The sequence below is a fragment of the Puntigrus tetrazona genome, chromosome 6 (assembly GCF_018831695.1).
Source record: "Puntigrus tetrazona isolate hp1 chromosome 6, ASM1883169v1, whole genome shotgun sequence".
Classification (NCBI taxonomy): domain Eukaryota; kingdom Metazoa; phylum Chordata; class Actinopteri; order Cypriniformes; family Cyprinidae; genus Puntigrus; species Puntigrus tetrazona.
The window spans coordinates 23,208,369-23,229,465 of NC_056704.1; the positions used below are offsets into that span (position 1 = coordinate 23,208,369).

The 21,097-nt window shown below is 36.7% G+C and overlaps 1 protein-coding gene and 1 pseudogene across 1 annotated transcript in view; one reads left to right on the forward strand and one right to left on the reverse strand.

Annotated features, from left to right (window-relative positions):
- Positions 1–21,097, reverse strand: part of LOC122347532 — a 663,620-nt pseudogene that overhangs the window by 73,688 nt on the left and 568,835 nt on the right.
- Positions 3,754–21,097, forward strand: part of LOC122347533 (metabotropic glutamate receptor 4-like) — a 59,779-nt gene continuing 42,435 nt past the window's right edge. Inside the window, 4 exon segments of the mRNA XM_043242895.1 lie at positions 3,754–3,966; positions 13,176–13,311; positions 14,640–14,794; positions 15,831–15,971. Of these exon segments, the coding sequence (XP_043098830.1) occupies positions 3,855–3,966; positions 13,176–13,311; positions 14,640–14,794; positions 15,831–15,971 (544 nt within the window). The 5' untranslated portion in view covers positions 3,754–3,854.

The following is a 21,097-nucleotide window of genomic DNA, read 5'->3' on the forward strand; positions in this document are numbered from 1 at the left end:
TGTAACCTTTAGTTCTCTTCTCAAGAACTCCTCAGAGGTCTGGACACAAAGAAAAGAGATTCATCACGATCCTCTTTTTGTCCCTCGTTTCAGCATGGAATATTAAATAAATCTTTGTTAGAGAAATCAGCAGGGTGACTTGAACCATTTCAATGACATTTACAAATAATTCAGCAATGCCAAGGTTTGGTGTCGGGTCGAATTCAGCATATAAACAAGATTTATTTATTTTTGCAATTCTGACTAATGGTTTCCTTTAACATTAATGTGGAAATGGTGATTTTACAGCTGTTGGGTTAGCTATAGAAAATAAAAACATTGGAAATTTCCTTGTGTCATCTAGAGTAATGTCAGTCAGAATGCCTCAGCAATATTTTGAGTCTTCATTACTTGGTGTGCACACGTCCGTCCACACTTGTCACATTCGATGCCATGTGAGTTAGCTTCTTCTCTGTTGAGTAATGCATTAAGTTATTGGCCCTGACAGAATTTGTATACATATATTTTAGCATATCCCTGGCTGAAAACATCAACATGTGCTGCAAATATATCAGCGTAACAGATCTTCTTGTTGGGGTTCCTTTGTTTTCGAGATGTAAATGTTTGGCTCTAATATTGGTATTTTACAAATAATACAAGTTTTATACAAATATTATTTTGTTTTTATTTTTAAAATAAAATAAAATAATTTGGATATTTATCTATAAAATGTATTTGAATACTGCTGTTAGATATCTAAAAAAACTTTTTTATTTTTAATTTAATACTACCTTTAAGAAAATGTGATGGCTATATTTCATTTTAATATAATTTTTTTATTCATGTTAAAACTTTTTTAAATTTTTGTCAGGAACATGCTTTGGACTACTTGGTCTCATGGCATTAACCTACCTGGGTGCACTTTTTAGCAAGAAGTACATATCACTGCAGTTTCCGAAAGAAATGAACACAAGAGGCCGGAAAACACTGATACGTTTTTTCCTTTTTCACACAAAATTGCAGCTTTTTGATTAATAAAGCGTAATTTAGAGAAAAGGAGCTCAGTTTAAATCCAGTGTAACTACAGTTCGACAAAACAGTTCAAATCGGTGTAAAAGGAAGTTGAAATGGCACGGTTGCATCAGCAAATGTTTTATTATATCAGTTTTGCATTAGTTAACACTATTGGGTAGGTTTAAGGTTCATATTTCCAACATGATAGAGCATTAACTTAAGCATTAACGACAGTGCCAGGGTTCACATATTGAGCCTGTGTTTAAGTGCCGCTCAGTGGACATTTCTCTTTGAAACTGCAGCGAAGCGTGCAGTAAGGCATGTAAAAACGATATTGCACACAAAAAGTGCACAGAGGCACATATTTTTATGAGATCAGGTTGGTTTTGGTCTACAGCTATTTGTTACTTGCACAGATGTGTGTGTGGTCCTTACCAAAGTCGTGTAGACGTGCAGGTGTGGGTATTTCCCATCCAATGCAATTTTTACTCACCAGACAGTGAAAAAAGAACTGCATGTTTAGTGTTCAGTGACATCAGGGAACATGTTACTTTTAAACTATACAATTTCGCCAACGAATTTATACTTACATTTGCATGTACAAATTTGACAGATGCATTCATCCAGTTCTTGCCTTCTCTTGGCATTGCTAGCGCCACGCTCTACTGTTTAAACTATGGGAAGGCAATAAGAAACATCCCCTAACTAAGTCAGAGGAACATTTGGTTGTCATTTTTAGAGATTACATTTGCTTTTCTGTAACATTGTGTAGGCAGTGCTTATTAAGATGTCTTGCCAAACACAAACTGTCATGTGGTGCTCCATTTAAAAAGTGTGCAGCAAACATAACTAATAAGAAATAACTTCACAATAATTCCAGATGTTAAGAATAGCCTAAGCGTTTAAAAGAAGTTACTCACACAAATTTGCATTTTGATTACCTATAAATAGTCCAAATCCTAAATATTTCATAGTTTTATGTCATAACTTTAAATTTGACATTATTAGATGTCAGATGTTTGGATCCCAATGTAAAGGTTATCATTGCGTATATTGAAAGGTAGATATTTAACATGCGTTTCTGTTGATGTCAGTCAGCTGTCAATGAAGCTGAACCAATGAACTAAACATTCAAAGGACAGCAGCCATCATATTTGCTTACTAAATGCCAGCATTGCGTGACCTGCCAGGCAGTAAGAGCTGCTTTACAGGGATTCTTTCAGCCTGTCTCTATTCCTCTGACCTGCAAAATTGTTGCATGAAAAGCAAGACCACTTGCTACCCAGAGGCAGTACTGTGCATATTAACCTATATATAGCTCTGCATTAGAGTGCAATATTTACATTCCAGTATTTTGTTGTCAAATTTACATTTATTTTCATGAATTGCATTTTATGATTCGATTGGACTGATATACGGTTGAATAAAACATTTGAAACTATGACATAATGCCTAAGTTAAATTTAAGGCAAAATTCAATTTAAGACAGCATTCAGCATTATGTCCATCTCAAAAGAATTTAAAAACAAATCATGAGTCAAGCTTCATTTGTACATTCTCAATAAATGTTACTAGCCAGTGTCAAGGTGGACGATGATCGACCTGCAGTCTGTTTGGATTTCGAAAGAGCCTCTCGTTTGTTTATTGTTTTGACTGATATTTTGTTGTCCTCTGCGCAGATGAATTTATGATCCCTTTTAATGGAGCCATACTGCTGGTATTATGTCTGGAGAGAGTGGGCTTAAAAGCCAGAGTATGTACACAATAGCCAAGTTAATAAACTTGTATAAATTACATTCTTGGTGGTGCAAGCCATCCATTATGTTATGTCTGACATTAGCTTAATGTATTCCAAGCATCACCAGCGATCCATTTTACGGTGATTGCTTAAGTTTCACATCACGCTTGATTTGTGTGTCTGTTGTTCGGTGTAGCCTGTGTACGAATTTCCAACACAATTCAGTCAGGAAGGGGTTAGTTCACTCTTTTTCTGTTAGAATTTACTCACTCTCATGTCCTCATTTTTTCCTAAGAACTCAGAGGTTGACATTTTGAAGTGCCTAAGTCTGTTGGGTTGTTTTGAATTATTCAAAAACACCATGGACGTGTCATAAAAGTAGTCCAAATGAATTTCACGTTGCTGGCTTAACAGTTTGACAAGAGCTCTGAAATTTAAGCTGATAATCTGATATTCTTTCTCTTTAGTTGACAACTTAAGCGGAGGTCAAGAATCGTTCAGAACAGTTATATGAAGCGAAACAAATGATTCATTGAAAAGATCCAACTCAAAATAATTATTCATTCACAAGTCAGATGTTTCTCATGAACTTTAGTTAACATGTCAAAGAGAGCTATAGCAGATTTCAATGCCAAGATGCAAAAAATGCAGGCTCATGCAGGTTTGGAAGACATGAGGTTGTATAAATAATACAGAAAATCTCACTTGAAGTGAGCTATTCCTTTAAGAGATTCTCATCTCATTGGGGTTCCTGTAAACTAGTCTGTGAAAGTGTGGTAGTTGTTGACCAGCTTGTTGTTGCTTTCCACACATCTCATTTCTGAATGGACTGCGCTCATCCCCGCGGTCTTGAGTGTGCCACCTGTGGCTGTGTAAGAGAGAGCTTGGTAGGGGATGTAGTCTGGGATGATGGAGCATGTTATAATCTGTCAGAGGTGAGCTCAGAAGCAGCAGGGGTTTTTGGGAATTGTGTACTTCAATGCCTGAATGGGATTTATGTTTCTGACTCCTCCTACAGATTCCCCAGGTGAGTTATGCCTCCACGGCTCCTGAGCTGAGCGACAACACCCGTTATGACTTCTTCTCCCGCGTCGTACCGCCAGACACCTATCAAGCACAGGCTATGGTGGATATAGTCAGGGCCATGCGCTGGAATTATGTCTCCACAGTGGCATCGGAGGGGAATTACGGAGAGAGCGGCGTGGACGCATTCACCCAGAAATCTCGGGAAGAGGGTAAGAGTGTGTTTGCATTCACTTTGGGAATATTTTTGAAATTTGACAGTCTTACTCTGCCCAAATTTCCGCATGCAGCGTAGCCTGGTCTTCACTGTAGCTTTTTATGGCCAAGAATTGCCCACTCAGACAGGAAATGACCGTCTGTGTTTGCAAATTAGCACTGGTATCCCCTTGTGAAAAAGATGTGTGCATAACTGTTTTAATGTGCAGTTGCAGTGTGCTTCGATTCTTAAAAGTATATATTTTTAAAAAGATAATATAAATGAAATACAAAGACACTAAAGTGCACATAAATAAAACATAGTTTTTTAACACACTTTTTGCAATAATGTCAGATTAGAGGTTTTGCGTAAAAGCACACTTTAAATTATTGTTTTAATAACATTTTGTCCTGCTTTAAATAAGTGCCAACATACTAAAGCAGGTGAGACAAACTTGATAAGAATATTGACTGTAGTGTTTTGGGATATTACAGCAGCTTAATATTCCAACTTAATCATTACCATTGTGTACTTACAAATATATTTAAATACATGACATAAAAGTTTCAACAGAAATTACATTTTGTTTGTCAGTATGTTTAAAAAAAAAAAAAAAGAGTAATAAAAAAGTTGTTACAATTAACATGCAATTCATTGTTCAAAACATTACATTCACTCCACACCCTTTAAAGTGTATTATTTATGTAATAAGTACTCTTTTTAAAAATAGGCTAAAGTGTACTTCTTTATTGCAATGGTTTCCTAGTTTTTGTTTTTGTTCTCCACATTTTTCTGCAATTAACTGAAACTCAAACAATGTACAAAATTGCATAATGAATTTCTTATTTCTTTCTGGCATCAGTCTATGAGTCTCTATTGCATATTGCTATTGATCTCTCTTCCTTTCTTCCTCTATCAAATTTAACTTTATGACATTTTACACTAAAACCTTAACGCTATTCCATTGCCTTCAAAACATTGATATTTGTTTCTGCAAATGCACATCTATTTGTTTTGTGAAATGAATCCTGTACTTTAAGCTTATCAAAAGCAGCAATATTTTCCAAAGCTTTTCCTTCCCAACTGCATTTCCTTCCTGAGAAATGAAACTTCAAGTGCACTCCAGGGGGAAAGCGGTCTTGCGATTTGTGCGAGGAATACTGAGTTCAGCTATTGATTTCCTTCTAAATTTCCTTCCGAGTTTCCAGGTCTGTAACTGTCACTAGTGCTTCAGGTTAAGCTTAGCTGACAGGCTAGAACCAACATGTAGCCCCTGGGCGGTGGGTTCCAGGTTTTTGTTACCGGGTAATAGCTACAGAACTTTTGCATTGCACAGATCAGAAAAAGAAATTTGAATGCACTCAGTCTAATTTGTTATAAATTTAGATGCTACATTAAATATTTAGTAAAGAATTTGTCATTTCTCACATTATACAGTTATTTGGATCTTAAAAAGTTTTCATAACCCTCAAGCACCGGTGGATGCAAACAGATGGAAGCTAAAATTGTTCCAGTCAAGTTCTATGAATAGTCTTTGTGAGAAGACTCAAAACCGCCTAGAGGAAGTTCTGAGGGAGATGGAGTCATACTCCTTTCTTTTCTCTAGGGTAACAGTGTCCTCCTCACGTGTCCATGGTTTCTCCTACGCATTGAGGCTATCAACATCTGTTCCTATCTTAAGAACTGCCTCTTCCTCATAAATGGAGAATCAGCGTGACACTCTGTGCCAAAAGCTTGAGTTTGTTTGCTTGGTGTGAAAAAGACTTAAAGTCTAGAAAAGTACATCTGAGGTGTGGTTCTTGTGAAGTTACGGTTCAGAGTTGGAATAAATAGCTGAAGTTAACCGTTGTCGATAACGTCTAATTGCCACCTTTGTATGCTTCCAGTCACACATAAGAACATTTCTTTCCGGTTCCATTGTAGAAAAATTACACTTCCCCTCTTCTAACAGGCACAGCAGTGCTCAAATATGTGTCCAAACACATTTTGAATGACTGTAGATGTGCAGTGCATAATGGATTAGCTCATTAATGCATATGTTAGTTAAATTACGTGATCCAAAATATCTTTGGTGTATGAGAATTAGGGGTGGTTGGGGGTAGTTTCATATAAATGTATCAAATTGCATTCGCCAATAGGAAAGACAATCAATTTGGAAGAGAGGGAACATTTAAAAACCATGAAATGAAAAATGGGCTTGCATTTAGAGAGAGCTGAATTAATAAGAAACGACTCTGTTTGGAATGTAATTGTGGAAGTCATATTCGTCAAAAGGAGAGCTAAGAAAAGTAGTCAAAAGTTCATTTTTTAAAGGTCATATTTACTTTTGCTGATAGAAAAATCGTATGTTCATACAATGACTTTCTGAATTTTAGATATTAATAGTTTGCATAATTTCCCCCATCTCGGCTTAAAGTGTGCAGACAGAAAATATATGGAGACTTGAACACTGAGACTTGGTCTGTGCTTTGGTCTGTTTGTTTGAACAGCTGGAGACATCAACAGAAGCTGTGTGTTTAAAGCTTGTCTATGTCTCAATAAAACTGTTTAGACGTAACATATGTTGCAAAAATGACATCATATTTTACTATATGCTTTACTGGTACCGCTTTGTTTGTTTGTTTTTGTCTTATTTATATTTATTTTATTATTTTTGAGTTAAGATGTATAGTCATTACTAAATGGATGATACGTTTGAATATTTTCAGACGTATCTATATATTTTTTATAGTGCATCACACGAATAATGACATCACACGTGATTAATCGCATACATAAAAAAAAAGATTTTGTTTACATGTTTATGTGTGTATTGTGTATGCTTTAAGAATATTTCGGATAGTCTGTGTAACCAAAATCATATATTAAATCATTATTTTAATCTCTAACCATAATATAAGAGTGTGCTAGTGAAGGAAAAAATGTGTTGTAAAATGGTGATATAAAATAGTGATATAAAATGGCGGCTTTAAGATCAAGCAGAATCCACTGTCTACTGGTTGCATCAGCAGTCAATCAATTTAACACTCAATCGATAAATGGTAATCCTTATATGGCTAGTACTCCTTGGGGAAACATTATATCACCTAATTAATATTCATGAGCCATGTTTATAATGTGTCCCCCACTTTTAAGGTCATTTCCAGGTTACCGACTACTCTGATTTTCATACTGTGACAAATTTAGTCGTAATATGCTAGCACAGAAAGTACTTCAGAAGAAAAATGCTAATAGCACCTCCAAGACTGATTATAACTCATTGCTGATGGTTGGATATGGACAGAAGAAATGGTGACAGTTATTCATGCTTTATGTTTTTCTTCATACACCATATAAAAGGCCCCATTATGTATCTTTTGAATATCCTGACCACTCCCACAGCTGTGTTTAGAGGAGGCTGGACGGATGGCGTGAGACTTGAGGGCCGTGATATGAATAACCATGAGCGTCACTGCAGGGCCATGCCGTCTTCTTATAGCTTCACGGGAGTGTTTGCACATCTGTCCAGGGCGTAGAGAAAGAGCAAGTGCCAAGACGAAAGAAAAGGGACAACAGGGAATGAGGAAGAAAGACAGAAACAAACAAACAAAGATAATTAATAGCTTAAGTCTTGGCTGGGTGGGTCGATAGAATGTCTCCCATGGTGCTTAGCTCACATATATCTCCATCCTGTCTCTGGACTGCAGTAATACAGTAGATGAGTAGGATGTCTAGCTGAATAATTCTATTATATTGTCCCCATTAGTTACGTATACAGTTTTTTAAGTGTCAACTAAAGTATTTTCAATCATATTAGTTGCCTTTGTTCCAAAGATTGATCCCTAAGTGTAGGATCTTCAATTATAGTGGAAGTCAAAGGCCTGAGACTTTTATTTATTTAGTTGTACTTTCTTTATCTGTTTGTTTGTTTGCATGCAAAATCACTTAGAGGAAACGTTGAATTGAAATATGATTTATTATAAACATTTTTGGCTGCCTGTTTTTTTCTTTTTCTTATGTTTTAATTCATTTTATTTTACACCATAATGTGTTTATTAGCATAGAATAGAATTCGATCCCCTATGTTTAAATAAAATAATTTTTTTTTTTTTTTTTCCGTATGATCTCTTTTGGGGCACAATGTAGATGTTTATGAATTATGTTTGTGTAGCATTGCCTGCTTGGAGTAATTCCTTTATAATTCATGGCAACAAATGAATAAATAACGCAGATGAGACCGAGCAGTGGTGTACCACAGAGAGCGAAGGGACCGAGCATGGTATCCTGCACATCGTAGCAGGCTGATAAATAATGCTTACTTATTGTAATATATTGTAATATATATGTGTTGTACAGCACATTCTCTCAGATATTATTATCTGACTGGAGTGAAATAGGGACAGATTCAGTGGGGAAAGTGCAGTGATGTGTGTTGATCTTCTGAAATGAAGAGGCAAATGTTTTTTTCATCATTTTAGGTTTAGTTTTAGTTCAGTATGAATTAATGTTCCGTTTAATGTTTGCACAGTGACTGAATTAAAAGCATACCGTATGGAACACCATTTACTTTGCACTATCAACAAACAACAAATGCCGATATGCACATTTGTATTAATAATGCAAACATTTTTGACATTGCTAAAAAAAAATATATATAACTGCAATAATAGAGTAAAACAAATATTTTTAATTATTAATATCATCAAGAATCAGCTTTTTCTAACTATTGGTCAGCAATTCTTTTTATTGCTGCTCATTTATTTTCTTTTTTAAAAATAATATCTGCATTAATGCAGAAATATAGCAAAGATTAATATTATTAAGTCATCCGTCATCTTTTTCTAGCCATAAGTCTTTCTAAGCGAAGGCACTGCCTCTCTATTCTCCTCAGAGAAAACGCCCCCAGTAAAGAGACCCTGTTATATTGAGGGTCTGTAGGCTATGGGTGTTTGATTACGGTGACCATATCCTAACCTTAGCCCATACATTTTAAATGATGGACATGAAGAGCCGCCTCTTTGGCACATAATGTTTGATCGTCTTATGATTTGTTCGTCATTCCCTGCAGACTCAAGTATACCTATAGAGCGTAAGACAGGGCTCTTCAATTCCAGGCCCGAAGGCATTCCCGACTTCATTTTTTTGTGTGTATGTGTGTGTGTTCCTGCCCTGACCAACACATGATTCAATTCAGTCCTGCCTTCAGGGAAAAAGCAGAAAAACACTATGTTTTCGAAACGCCTCACTGTTTTTCTGCTCTGTCTTTCATGCCGTTTTCAAAGGAGGGCTTTGTGACATCTTAACCCTGTATCGATATCAGTTATTTGCTTGTAATGTCTGTAACCGAGTGTGTGCTATCTAATACCGCAGTAGGTTCGCGGTAATCAAATTGAACAAGTTTGCGTGCGATAAGTAGTCTACCCCAAAAAGATCATCCGAAGCATTGAGGAAAAAAAATGCAGCACCGGTTCTCTTTGTTGACTCTCCTTCAAGCAGAACCTCATTCGATATTTTCAATATCTTCTGGGTTTCAGTAATGGGCCAAATTTATAATGCGCCTGCTGCTGAGGGACCTTGAAGGGTCGAATTCTGAAATGAAGGAATAGATTTGGTGAGTTTTGAAAGGTGACTGCCACTAGCATACATCACCATGGAAAATGGTCGCCCAGTGGTACTGTGGAGTTGACTTGGGCCACCGCTGAGTGATGAGCAATCTTCAGCCGCAGCATGGCACAATAACAAAGTAAACAGCCTACGCTGCTCTCAGCATACATAAATCTCCAATATTTGATAAATAAGATTTGCCTGCTGTAATTGATTCCATGTGGAGATCCAAATAGAAACCTCGGAGGCCCTGGTAAATCTAATCAAGAGGGAGGTTAGTCATATGGTGAGTTACCTAAGGCTTTGCAATAATGGATCAACAATTATAACCTTCATAATTAGTGGAGACAAACATGCAGATTATTATATATAGCGTACGAGATTCGGTCTGACGTGTGCTATTCTTTTTGCGATTCCTCTCTGACAGGCTGCTCTCAAGAACCGTGAGTGTCTGATTCTGGGTGAGGTGCAAATGCAGCATAGATTTTTGTTGATAAAAGTGCCCCGCTAAAAGGGATTTTTGAAATATATATCCAAGTTAGATATCCCAGTCGACGCCGTGGATTGCTGGGGTTCTTTATCATGTTGAAGTCTGTGGGAGTTCTTGAGGAAAACATGACAGACATCCACTCACTCGTGAAAATGCGACGCTGTCGTCCCTTTTAAATCTAACATGGTAAACCCAGACAGAAGCATAAAGTCTCCAATCCAAAGCCAAAACTTTTGCTTCAAGAAAGAAGACAACTTTTTTTTTCCTCTGTTGTGTGCTGTTTCAGAAATGTGTGGAATAATGGATCAGCTTCCTTTTCTCAAGCGAATTTAGAAAATGTTTATGACTGGAAATGCGCTATTTAAATAAATGGTTCATGAAGAAATGAAATTTTTCATCATTTACTCAGATTTAATGAGACTTTTAGTGAATGAGAACTTTCATTTTATGTTTCTCACACATAGGCTTTGGAAGACTCGCAATATAGCGCATGACTTGTGTGGACCAATTTTATGATGCCTTTAGAGTGATTTCTTGTCGTTCCTTAAGCTTTGGTGCGTGTTTATTATAATTGAAAAGAAAACAGCTACCAGTACATTGTTCTTATTTCTCTTAGAAATGACACAAGGGAGAATACATGATGAAAGAATATTTAGTTGAGTCTTGGGTGAACTGTCCCCTTAATTGCTACTAAAGACAGGCAGCTTGAGCATATGGATGCGTTGTTAGAATCTTCTCTTTATTTCTGGAAAGGATAATTGAGTCTGCCACAAATCAGAGGATCAACTTTTTACATCCTGTCACTTTGGGCTCACTCAGGGCTCTGAATGTGTCATTGCTATTATTAGAACCTTCTTACAATTAGGTTATGACTCTTTTTCAGTGTTTTAACATTAAATTTGTTGTTAATTTAATTTAATTTAATTTAGAATTTAATTTAAGATTACCATTCTAACATTTAGTCTATAATCACATTATTAATTATTGGTACTTCTACTTTATTAAATGGTTCTTAGTACATTGTGCATGCCATTCGTTTCTATGGACACAGTGGACAGAAAGAGCAAAGCCTCCTTTCAAAAATCTGTTTTGAATACTGGTTCCAAAAAAAAAGTAAATAAATAGAAAACTGACCTACCCACACAAAGAACTCTTATAACTCAGTCAGTTCCTCCATCTTGTCAGTACCCATCTGTTCTCAGATCACCCCTCCTGCTGTTCATTATTTTTGATTAAGCATCAAATATGACCCCCCTGGAAATGCTTGTGCATATTTTGGTCAATTCGCACAAGGCATGCATACAGGAATGCATCAAAACACCATTTGTTCCTTTTAGAAAACCATTTATTCCTATTAGAATGAAATATGTTAAATTTGATCTTTCTTTTTTGCAATTCCTATTGCTAGCATTTGAACAAACTCTTTACATGTTTTAACTACTGTAAAATACTTTCTGTAAAACATATTAAAACAGAAAACAGTTGCATACACACCCACCCAAGTCGCTGTGTGACTTTCTCTGCTTCATAGCTGTCTCATTCAGTGACATGTGGAGTTCTTACCTTGAGGCCTTCAGTCATTCAAAATATCTCCTGCCTCAAAGTAGCATATGCACGCAGCAGAGGGCTGCAAGTGACTGCAAGACTCCCGCCGTTAGGAAGCCTCTCCATATGGCATCTTTGAGGGTTCTCTTTTCTGTCTAATTAACGCCTTTGATGCAAATCAGTGTTCCTCTCTCAGCGAGGACAGGTCAAACTCTTTGAAAACGCCCTCTCCTTGGAACGGCAACCATCGGTTTGTGTGGAAGTTTACAAGGGCTCAGTGTTTTCTCGGAAAGGATGTGAGAAGTTTAATGAGCTTATTATTATGCGCTTTTTTTGCAGTTAATCTGCATATGACTATTTGCTGATATGACAGGAGGTTAATTCAAGGCATCTGTGAAAGGAAGATAGATATGTAACGGTTGGAGATTGCGAAGATGAGACTTTCTACAACAAAAGAGTTAGGGCATTTGTTAAACATACAGTAACGTACATGATAACAAAACAAAACAGCTGATAATGGGAACTGATGCAATTTAAGAACCCAGCAGAGCAGAACTTTAACACATTGGGGTTCCAAAACTAAACAATGAAGTTTTTCTGTAACATCCAGATTTTTCTACTGTTAAGAAGAAAGCTAATTATATCCACTTGATTTTGCTCTTTTTATACTGTTGAAGGTACTTGTTATCAAGTGGGATTTTGGTGAGAGAACCCAATAATCTGGTGAGAAATTTAGAAGCCTGAGGCAAGATATGACATGACAGCATAATTACCCATGCTGACATCCCTTTATATATAGAGGGAAAAATATATAAAACACAGATGCTTTTATGTAAAGCAAATAGCATAGCATACTTTTTTCCCGTTTTATACATTCTCATTGTACTTTACTGTTTGCGCTACAGATATATGAAATTTTTTTACCTCAGACCTCAGAATGTATCAAAATGTAAGTTTTGGTCTAGGTATGGTCTCAGCATAAGTTATCAGAAATACCACAAAGGTGATAATTACCCCAGCACAAGGTGGCTACGATATCTTGACCATTGCAGACAATTCCACAGCTCTAAATGGCTACTTAGCCACTATACGAAAGTGACTTAATGCTGCAATAAATTCAGGATCTTCTATTTTTCAGCTCCCTTGGACCAGCAGGTCTTGGCCTTGGTCTTAAGGGGTCTGGTATTGATCTCAGTCAACCGTGCAGAGAAAATGATAAGGATAAAGCAAGTCACTTGACTTCAACATAGTGTATACACACTCTGATGCATTTAAAATATTGTTCTGTTCAGGTGCACCGTAAAAAATGTTTTGTCAAGTAACCGAAAAATGTAGTGATTGTATTCACTAATGTCAAAAATATGATTTAATATATCTAAATAGACTTGACTACACTATAGTCACACCAACAAAAGTAATTTTTAAAGGTCAGATGAGTTAGAAGTAGCTCCTTGTGATAAGTTTTTATAGCATATGTTTGCTGACAAAAATAGCAACCAGTGCATGAATGTGTTTGCACAGGACTTTTCACAATAAGCAGCAGGAAATGTGTGATTCCATATTTTGCAACTAGTAATAATGCCACTTTTTCTTTATTCCCCCCACAGGAAGTGTGTGTATCTCACAGTCTGTAAAAATCCCCCGTGAGCCGAAACCAGGGGAGTTTGATAAGATAATTCAGAGACTGGGAGAAAATCCGAATGCGAGGGTTGTTATTATATTTGCAAATGAGGACGATATAAGGTGAGTAGCTTTTGTTGTTTTTATATTAGCATCTATCTTGAAGAACTATACAGTATAAATTCTTTTATTGCAGCTACGGTGAAGTAGTTAACCTTATTTCCGCTATTAATTAATTTGTGCAGAGTTACAAAGTTAATAAAACAAACACCAACATGGCTATTGCTTTCTGAAAAGGACTTTGCAGGGAAGTGAAAAACTCATTTCCCTGACCTCTATTCTAACACGTTTAATTTGCCCCATGGAAACGTTTGAACGCCCCAACACTGAGCACCTGGAGTATCTAATCAGAACTATTAGAACCCAGCTGTTCTCATGAAAATTGACAAAAAGCCTTCACTTAAATGTGCTATTAGACTTCCATTGAATAATAATCATTTTAATTTGAAGGAATAATTATGGTCAAACTTTTTCAATTTGTTGCTTGCTTAAGCGTTCAGGATGACTGTTTAATCATGCTTCTCTAATTATTGTTTGTCAGCCGTTGTCCTTGAGTTCATAATGGCTTGTTTATCCATGTTCACATCGATGCACCTGTAATTCAGAAAGTATGCTTTTCTTATAATAAAAAAAACTTCTTGATAACATGAATATGAATCAAAACTGACCTTGTATACTTTAATACATATTTTGGAATTTATGGATGATATTCCACAGATATCAATCATCGGAATTTAATAACTTGTTTTAAGTTTCCTTTTCAGCTGATGTCACCTTGACCATGTAGACTGTTGATTAATATTAACCAATAGCCAAACCGCTATTTGCATTTATGTAGTTAATGCTTCATTTTGCTAGTGAAATGAGTGGTGAATGCCATTTCACGTTTAATGTAGGTAAATAAAATGCAGCGAGGGCGTAGTTGGCTAAGATGTGGCCGAATTCTTATGCGGTTATTAAAAATATTGATAAGTTACTGGCATATAAGCCCAGAAAATGAATTCCGCGGCTTATGGAAAAGCACTGAAAGTGAAGGCGCTTCTGTTTAAAAGACAAGCAAATTATTTTGTGTGCGCCGCCTGAAACATACTTTATTGAGCCATTATTATCTTGGGGAAATGCTTTTGCTGTCAGTTGTGCATGACTAATTTTGACATCAATTGCCACCGTGCCTGACGGAGAATGCTTAGAAATTTCAGCTCTGAGCAGTGTCAATACTGACCTTTCAATAACATATTGATTTGCAGTTACTGTAAATGGAGAATCACCAAAGCACCACAGAATGCAGACAATAATTGCAAACAAGTAATTAGAGTTGATGTGACTCAGAGCATGGGAGCGAAGCCTATATTCAGCAATTTTTATAAAATCTGCCACTCATCTCTTAACAGGCGGCTACTGCAGGCGGCAAAAAAAGCCAATCAGACGGGTCACTTCCTGTGGGTGGGGTCAGATAGCTGGGGCTCGAAGATATCGCCAGTGCTTCACCAGGAGGAAATGGCCGAGGGAGCTGTCACCATCCTACCCAAACGACAGAACATCAGAGGCAAGTGACAGATTAAATCCTCCACTTGTCAGTGGTCGCTCTCATCCATTAGAGACCAGTTCTGAACCGGAGCGTGTGCTTAATGTTTTCTGACAACACTTTGGCTACTGATGATGCATTTAATGAGCATAACAAGTTACGGCGCATGCATAGTGGTAAAAGAATAGTTCACTCAAAAACAAAAACTCCTCCAAATGCATTTGATTTCCTTTCTCTGTGGAACACAAAAGACGACCTTGAAGTATCTTTATGCAGACAAGCCTGTTAAGTACTTAAAAACACACAATTCCACAGCAGAAGTGTTCAATGGGCTAAAGTGGTCAGTGTGCTTTTATTCCAAGTCTTCCTAAGCCATGTAAACACATTTTGTTAAGTAAAATCCACCGACTAGACTAAGCTTTATTTTAAAGCCTGTGAAACCTGATTTTTGAACTGTATTTGAAAATTGTATATTATTATTTTTATTTGTTGTAGAAAATGAAAAAAAAAAAAAAATAGAACATGTATATATTATTATTATTATTATTATTATTATTATTATTATTTATACACACATGTATACTAGTAATATGTTGTCATGTTAAGTAGTGTGTGCATTAAGTTTGAGATTAAGTTTATGTGGAGCGTCACCATATAGTAAGACACTGACCCAGAATATGCAAACTTAATATTGATGGGTTTGTGTCCAGTTGATATCAGCATTAGTTTATTGTTTATTGTGCAGTCTTCTGTGTCTCATGTTTTTGAAACACCAAAACTATGAACTATAACTAGGAACTCTTCCTTAAAAAATTATCCTTTTGTGTTTCGCACAAAAACGTCAACTAGTTTGAACTGACATGAGGATGAGCAAATGATGACAGATTCATGTGTGTGAACTATTCATAGCAAAAATAGAACATTCTCGGTGAGACGAAAATGATGTTAGATGCAAATGTTCCGTCAAATCATGTTGCTCTCTGAAGTTCATTGGTTGAGAGCTTTGACTCTGACAGAGCGCATTAAAGTGACACAGATCTCATCGATCTACCCTCAGGCTTTGATCGCTACTTCACCAGCCGCACACTCGAGAACAACCGGAGGAATATCTGGTTTGCGGAGTTCTGGGAGAACAATTTCAACTGCAAGCTCAGCCGCCATGCCTTGAAGAAGGGATCCGGCATTAAGAAATGCACAAGTAAGAATCTCTCCCTCTCCCTCTGGCAACACTCCATTTTCAGAGCACCATAAAAAGAGAGAAAGTGAGCAAAGGCAGAAGCCAAATCTATCGTAAAAGACTTGGCCTGCTGTTCTCAGATCGCCTGAAATGGGCTTTTGTTTACACCAGAGTCTGATTAGTCATACCACAGCAAAGCTGTTCTACGTCTGATGTTTTCTGACGCACAGCAGCAGCATCCATGCGCTAAGCACACGGAACCAACACAATCCAGCCAATTGGATAAGAGATGATGATTTTAATTGATTCGAAGCTTCTCTCATGGGAAAAAGTCGCCCGTGGCGCCCCCCGTCAGCCACGAGTTCAGCCCCGGTCAGAGCCTGTCCTTTTGGCTGTGGAAAAAGGTTGACTCCTAGCAACACATTTCAGGTTTGGTCCAATCAGTGCGGGTTGTGATCTTATGAGGAGGGGTTTCCGCCTGCAGACCTTCTCGAGGGTGGCTACGGTTGCTCGTCTAATTCTCAGCATGCAGCCTACCATGCATTACAGCACTTACTGCACTGCACCAGTAAGCAGGGCAGGATATTAACCTCTCGGTTCAGTATCGGTGCGGTGACCTCCTACAGACGGAAGTCAGATTATGTGCGACTGTGGCAAAGGGGCTCACTGTAACTTCTGCAGCTTTCTAAATGTCACCGTGCATAATCCCTGTCAGCGGGCTCGCTTGTAATGGCTGGCCTTTAGTGTGCTGCAAGAAGTATCTGGCCTGAAACAAAATCCATCGCTTCGCCACAACATAATAAATCACTTTTTCTTTATGCTAATTGCTGCGCCCATGAGAAAATTCATCATTGTTACCTCACATTCTTGAATAGCCATTGGTGATTAAATGCGCTGCTTCTATTCACTTGATTAAAAAATATGGTGGGCTGTTTTTGTGTGCGTGAATGAGATGCAAAACATGCCACTCAGGACAGCTTTTACTTTCTTTAGGGTAGTTTTGCAGTCAAATACATTTCACGCAGGGTTTTGCTACACCCAAGGGCTCACATTTAAAATTTTGGCAGCTTGATTTATCTTTTAAAAAATGCCATCAAATGAACATGTAATAGGCAGAACAATTTACAGTGCAATAATTACATAAATATTGTTTTTGTGTCTATGTAAATATTAATGGGGTGATCAGACGCAAAATTCACTTTACAGGTTCTTTGAACATAAAGTGTGTGTCCTCTTCCGCCACAGAAAAATTCACCCAATGGCTTTTTTTAAATCCCTATTTCAAAATCCTCTTTCTCAAATCAGGCTGTTCTGAGATTCCTGTCAGAATGAAAGAGTTCTGCACATGCCCCTCCCACGATAGTTGATTGACAAGACCGTCTTATCTTAGACCCGCCCTAAGTGAGCTGTCATCAATTCATCACGTTGAACCCGGTTCAGGGGAAGACAAGCGATTTAAGTCTTTAGTTGTTTGATGTAATAATAAAATCATAATTTACGCCCGACGGAGGATTAACGCTACTTTTTGATCTATATAATTCGATCTACAAATCATTTGTGATCCAGCTTCATCTACAGAAAAAGTGAGATTTTTTATGAATGCCTTTAATAGCAATGTGCTAGTTTGCCAGTTTCGCGGCTGATGGTCACCCCACGGAAGAGAAGGGCAGGGTCAGCGGAGCTCATTAGCATTTAAAGCAACATGGGATAGAACGGCTTGATAAAAACAGAGCTGATTTTGACAGGGTAAAAGGTGTTTTTTACACTACTATTGAGAAATTTTAACCAAAGTATAAGCTAATTAAACTATAATTTATAGATTACAGGGACAATTAACTACAGTTACAATGAATTAACTACAAACTAAAGCTTGATTTATGATTTAGAAGTCCTGTATTACTGTATACTTATAATAATGCATTATTATTGTTATTATTAATAGGCAACTTTTTCTTTATTCAAATTTCTGCGTCCACATTTTGTCATTGTTACCAGACATTGTTGAATTGCTTTTATTTGCTTGATTTAAAAATACATTTCAAGGTGTTTTTTGTCTGTGTATGTGTTTGTGTGCATGAATGAGATGCACAACTCAGCACAGCCTTTTCTTTCTTTTATGGTATAGTTTTGCATTCAAATTCTTGCATGCTATCACTACACCCAAGGGCTCTCATCTGAAAACAGGAGATGTGAAGTGCATGCTAGCAGAAGTGCACATGTGCTGACATAAGGCTTGATTATTCATGTAAAGAACAATTTGGCATTTGCCATGCACATTGTAGCAGATTTATACTACCTCATGGGAAATGAAAATGGTGTTAGACTGTTTACACAGCTTTATTAGTTCATGAGAACGACCACACATTGAAATACAATGCAGCCTTAACTGGGTCGCATCCTCTAACAGCTTTGTCTCAAAGGGAGGATGTAATATTTGTCTGGAAGCACTGATTCAGAACCGGAGGCCACTACGACTGTGGCTTGCTAAACCTTTATCATTCGCTGTGGAATCTGGAGTTAGCATAGCGACAGTCTCTTGAGTCTGGGTGTTTTCGATGCTATAATAACTCCTGACCGAGATTAACAGTCAAGATCTGCATGTATTTTCCATTAAGGTTTAGCTTGCATGGTTGGATTGCTATGATTAGACAAGAAGTTGTTTTGTAGTCTCCAGTGAGCGTGGCATAATTATTAGCACACATATGATATAGTGTAGTGAAAATGCTAAATGTAAGTCACCTAGTATGCTGTGTGCGTTGCCCACAGAGGACCTGTGCTTTCTGAGAAAATTCTGAGTCTGTTTTGCACATTGTCAGTGGCACAGTGAGAAGTTGTTGTTTTTTTAGTCATCTAGACAGACTACAGTGTAAATATAGCCTCAGAGGGACAATGCTAATGCATGAGTCAACAGGCACCCACAGATTTGCCCAAATTCCAGCTGACATTTTCGATAATGACTAATGTGATGGAGGATCTGTGAAACATATTTGGGGTATGAATCAAAGCTTGATTCTGTGACATCGCTGCCTTTCATCCCTTTCCTTAGCTGTGAGCTGGGTTTTACATACAATATGCAAGGTATTATTTGCAGTGTTCCACAGCAGTGGCCTGGACTTTAGGAAAAAGGCCTTTATTTATTTATTTATTCATTCAATTATTTCTTTATTTTAATGTTTAAACATACAGTACATACACACACACACACATTACAGTTCAAAAGTGGATTTTTAACCTTTTTTATTTTTATAATCGTTTAAACATGTTAATGTTATTAAACGTACACTTACCAATTCTGCACTTATTTTATCAAAAATACAGCGAAGCAGCAAATATTGTGAAATATTATCACAGTTTAAACATTTTCCATTTTTAATATATGACCCTGTACCACAAAATCAGTCATAAGGGCTAAATATTGAATAAATAAGCTTTTCATTGATGTATGGTTTATTAAGATTTGAAACTATTTGAAAAATCTGAATCTGAGAGCGCAAAATTTTGAAAAAATTTGCCTTTAAAGTTGCCAAAATATTACTAATATTACTGCATATTACTAATTTTAGGCTATTGCTATAAATATACCCCAGCGACATAAAAACAAAATAAAAAGAACATATTTATTTATGATGGCAAAACGACATGAGCCTTTACTCTAGATATAGGAAATCATTCTAATATCAGTTTTTCATACTTTACATTGCTGTATAATTGTGATGCTTAAATGCATTTTATTTTATGTTTTATTTTTTAGTTAATTTAAAAGAAATTGTGTAGCATCAGCCATTTTAAAGTTATAGCATTCAATTTTATTTTTGATATTTATCAATATAATCATTCTAGTCACTCTTTGCGGTACACATTGCAGGTGTAATGATGGTCACAGAGATGAGGCTTCAGTTTAACCCAGCTGAGTGCTTGCTGACAGATCATTTCTAGTAATTTGAAGTTCACATTGATTGGGACGTGCCTGAAAGTGGTGTTGACCAAATGAGAGAGTTGTTTACTCTGTAATTAGTCAGTCCTGTTCCATCAGTTTGACCCGTTGATGTGGATTTGTGCACTGATGGTGTAATCAACCAATCCCAGTAACGTTTGGCAGTATTTTACCATCCCTTTTCTCATTGGCGTCACGCTCTAGGAGCTCAGTGAGAGCACATCGAGCTCAAGGGAGGTCCCCCGCTGAAGCTTAATCCATCCATCGCTGTTGGAGAGTGCTTCTTTAGAAAAACCATTGATATAGAAGTCATTTGATGTCATATTTTTCATTTAAATTGTGTCTGTTTTTTGCAGAAAGGTCAGCAACTGAAGCAAAACATAAACAGCACATGCATATTTTTAACCTTAAGGCCTCTTAGCCTGGATCTCAACTTTATTGGCATGCTCTGTTTATTCAGTAGGCTTCATTAATGAAACATCTGCAGGACAAATTTATGTGTAAAGCATTCAGAAAGCCGTTGTTTGGTTTCGTGTTTCAGTGTGTGCATTAGGTCTCGTTCACGAAATGGTCATGTTGAAATTGCTAAAAAAAAAAAAATGAAATACAGTTTAATAATGAACCTTTAATTCACAGCATTCTGTTGAACACACACATGCATTACTAATAGGACAAGATACTTGCACTACTTTTCAGAAATTTGGGATTGGTAAGATTTTTTCTTTCAAAGAAAATGAATGCTTTAATTCAGAAAGGATGCATTAATGGATCAAAACTGACAGCGGAGACAAAAAATTCTGTTCTTTTTAAAGTTTTTATTCATCAAAGAACCCTGAAAATAATTAATTAATGTTTTCACAAAAATATAAAGCAGCAGGGCTTTTTACCAAAATGGATATAAAAATTAGTTTGCCAATTTTAAATAATAAAAATAAGATAATAAATAATAAGTAATAATAAGGAGTATCGTGTCATGATAAGTATGCATCATTGTCTATGTAATCAGTAATGGAAGTGCTTTCTGAATAATTCATGTCTATCATGTCTAATACTGTGATTAATTAGTAGTACCTGTAGTACCTTTCACCATTAGTTAGTGGCTATTATAGTAAAAACACAGTAAAAGCTCTTTGAAAAACTGTTTTACATGTGATTATAATATTTACTGTAGGACGAAGATAGCCCATCATAGCCCATCATAGCAGTGGGAGTT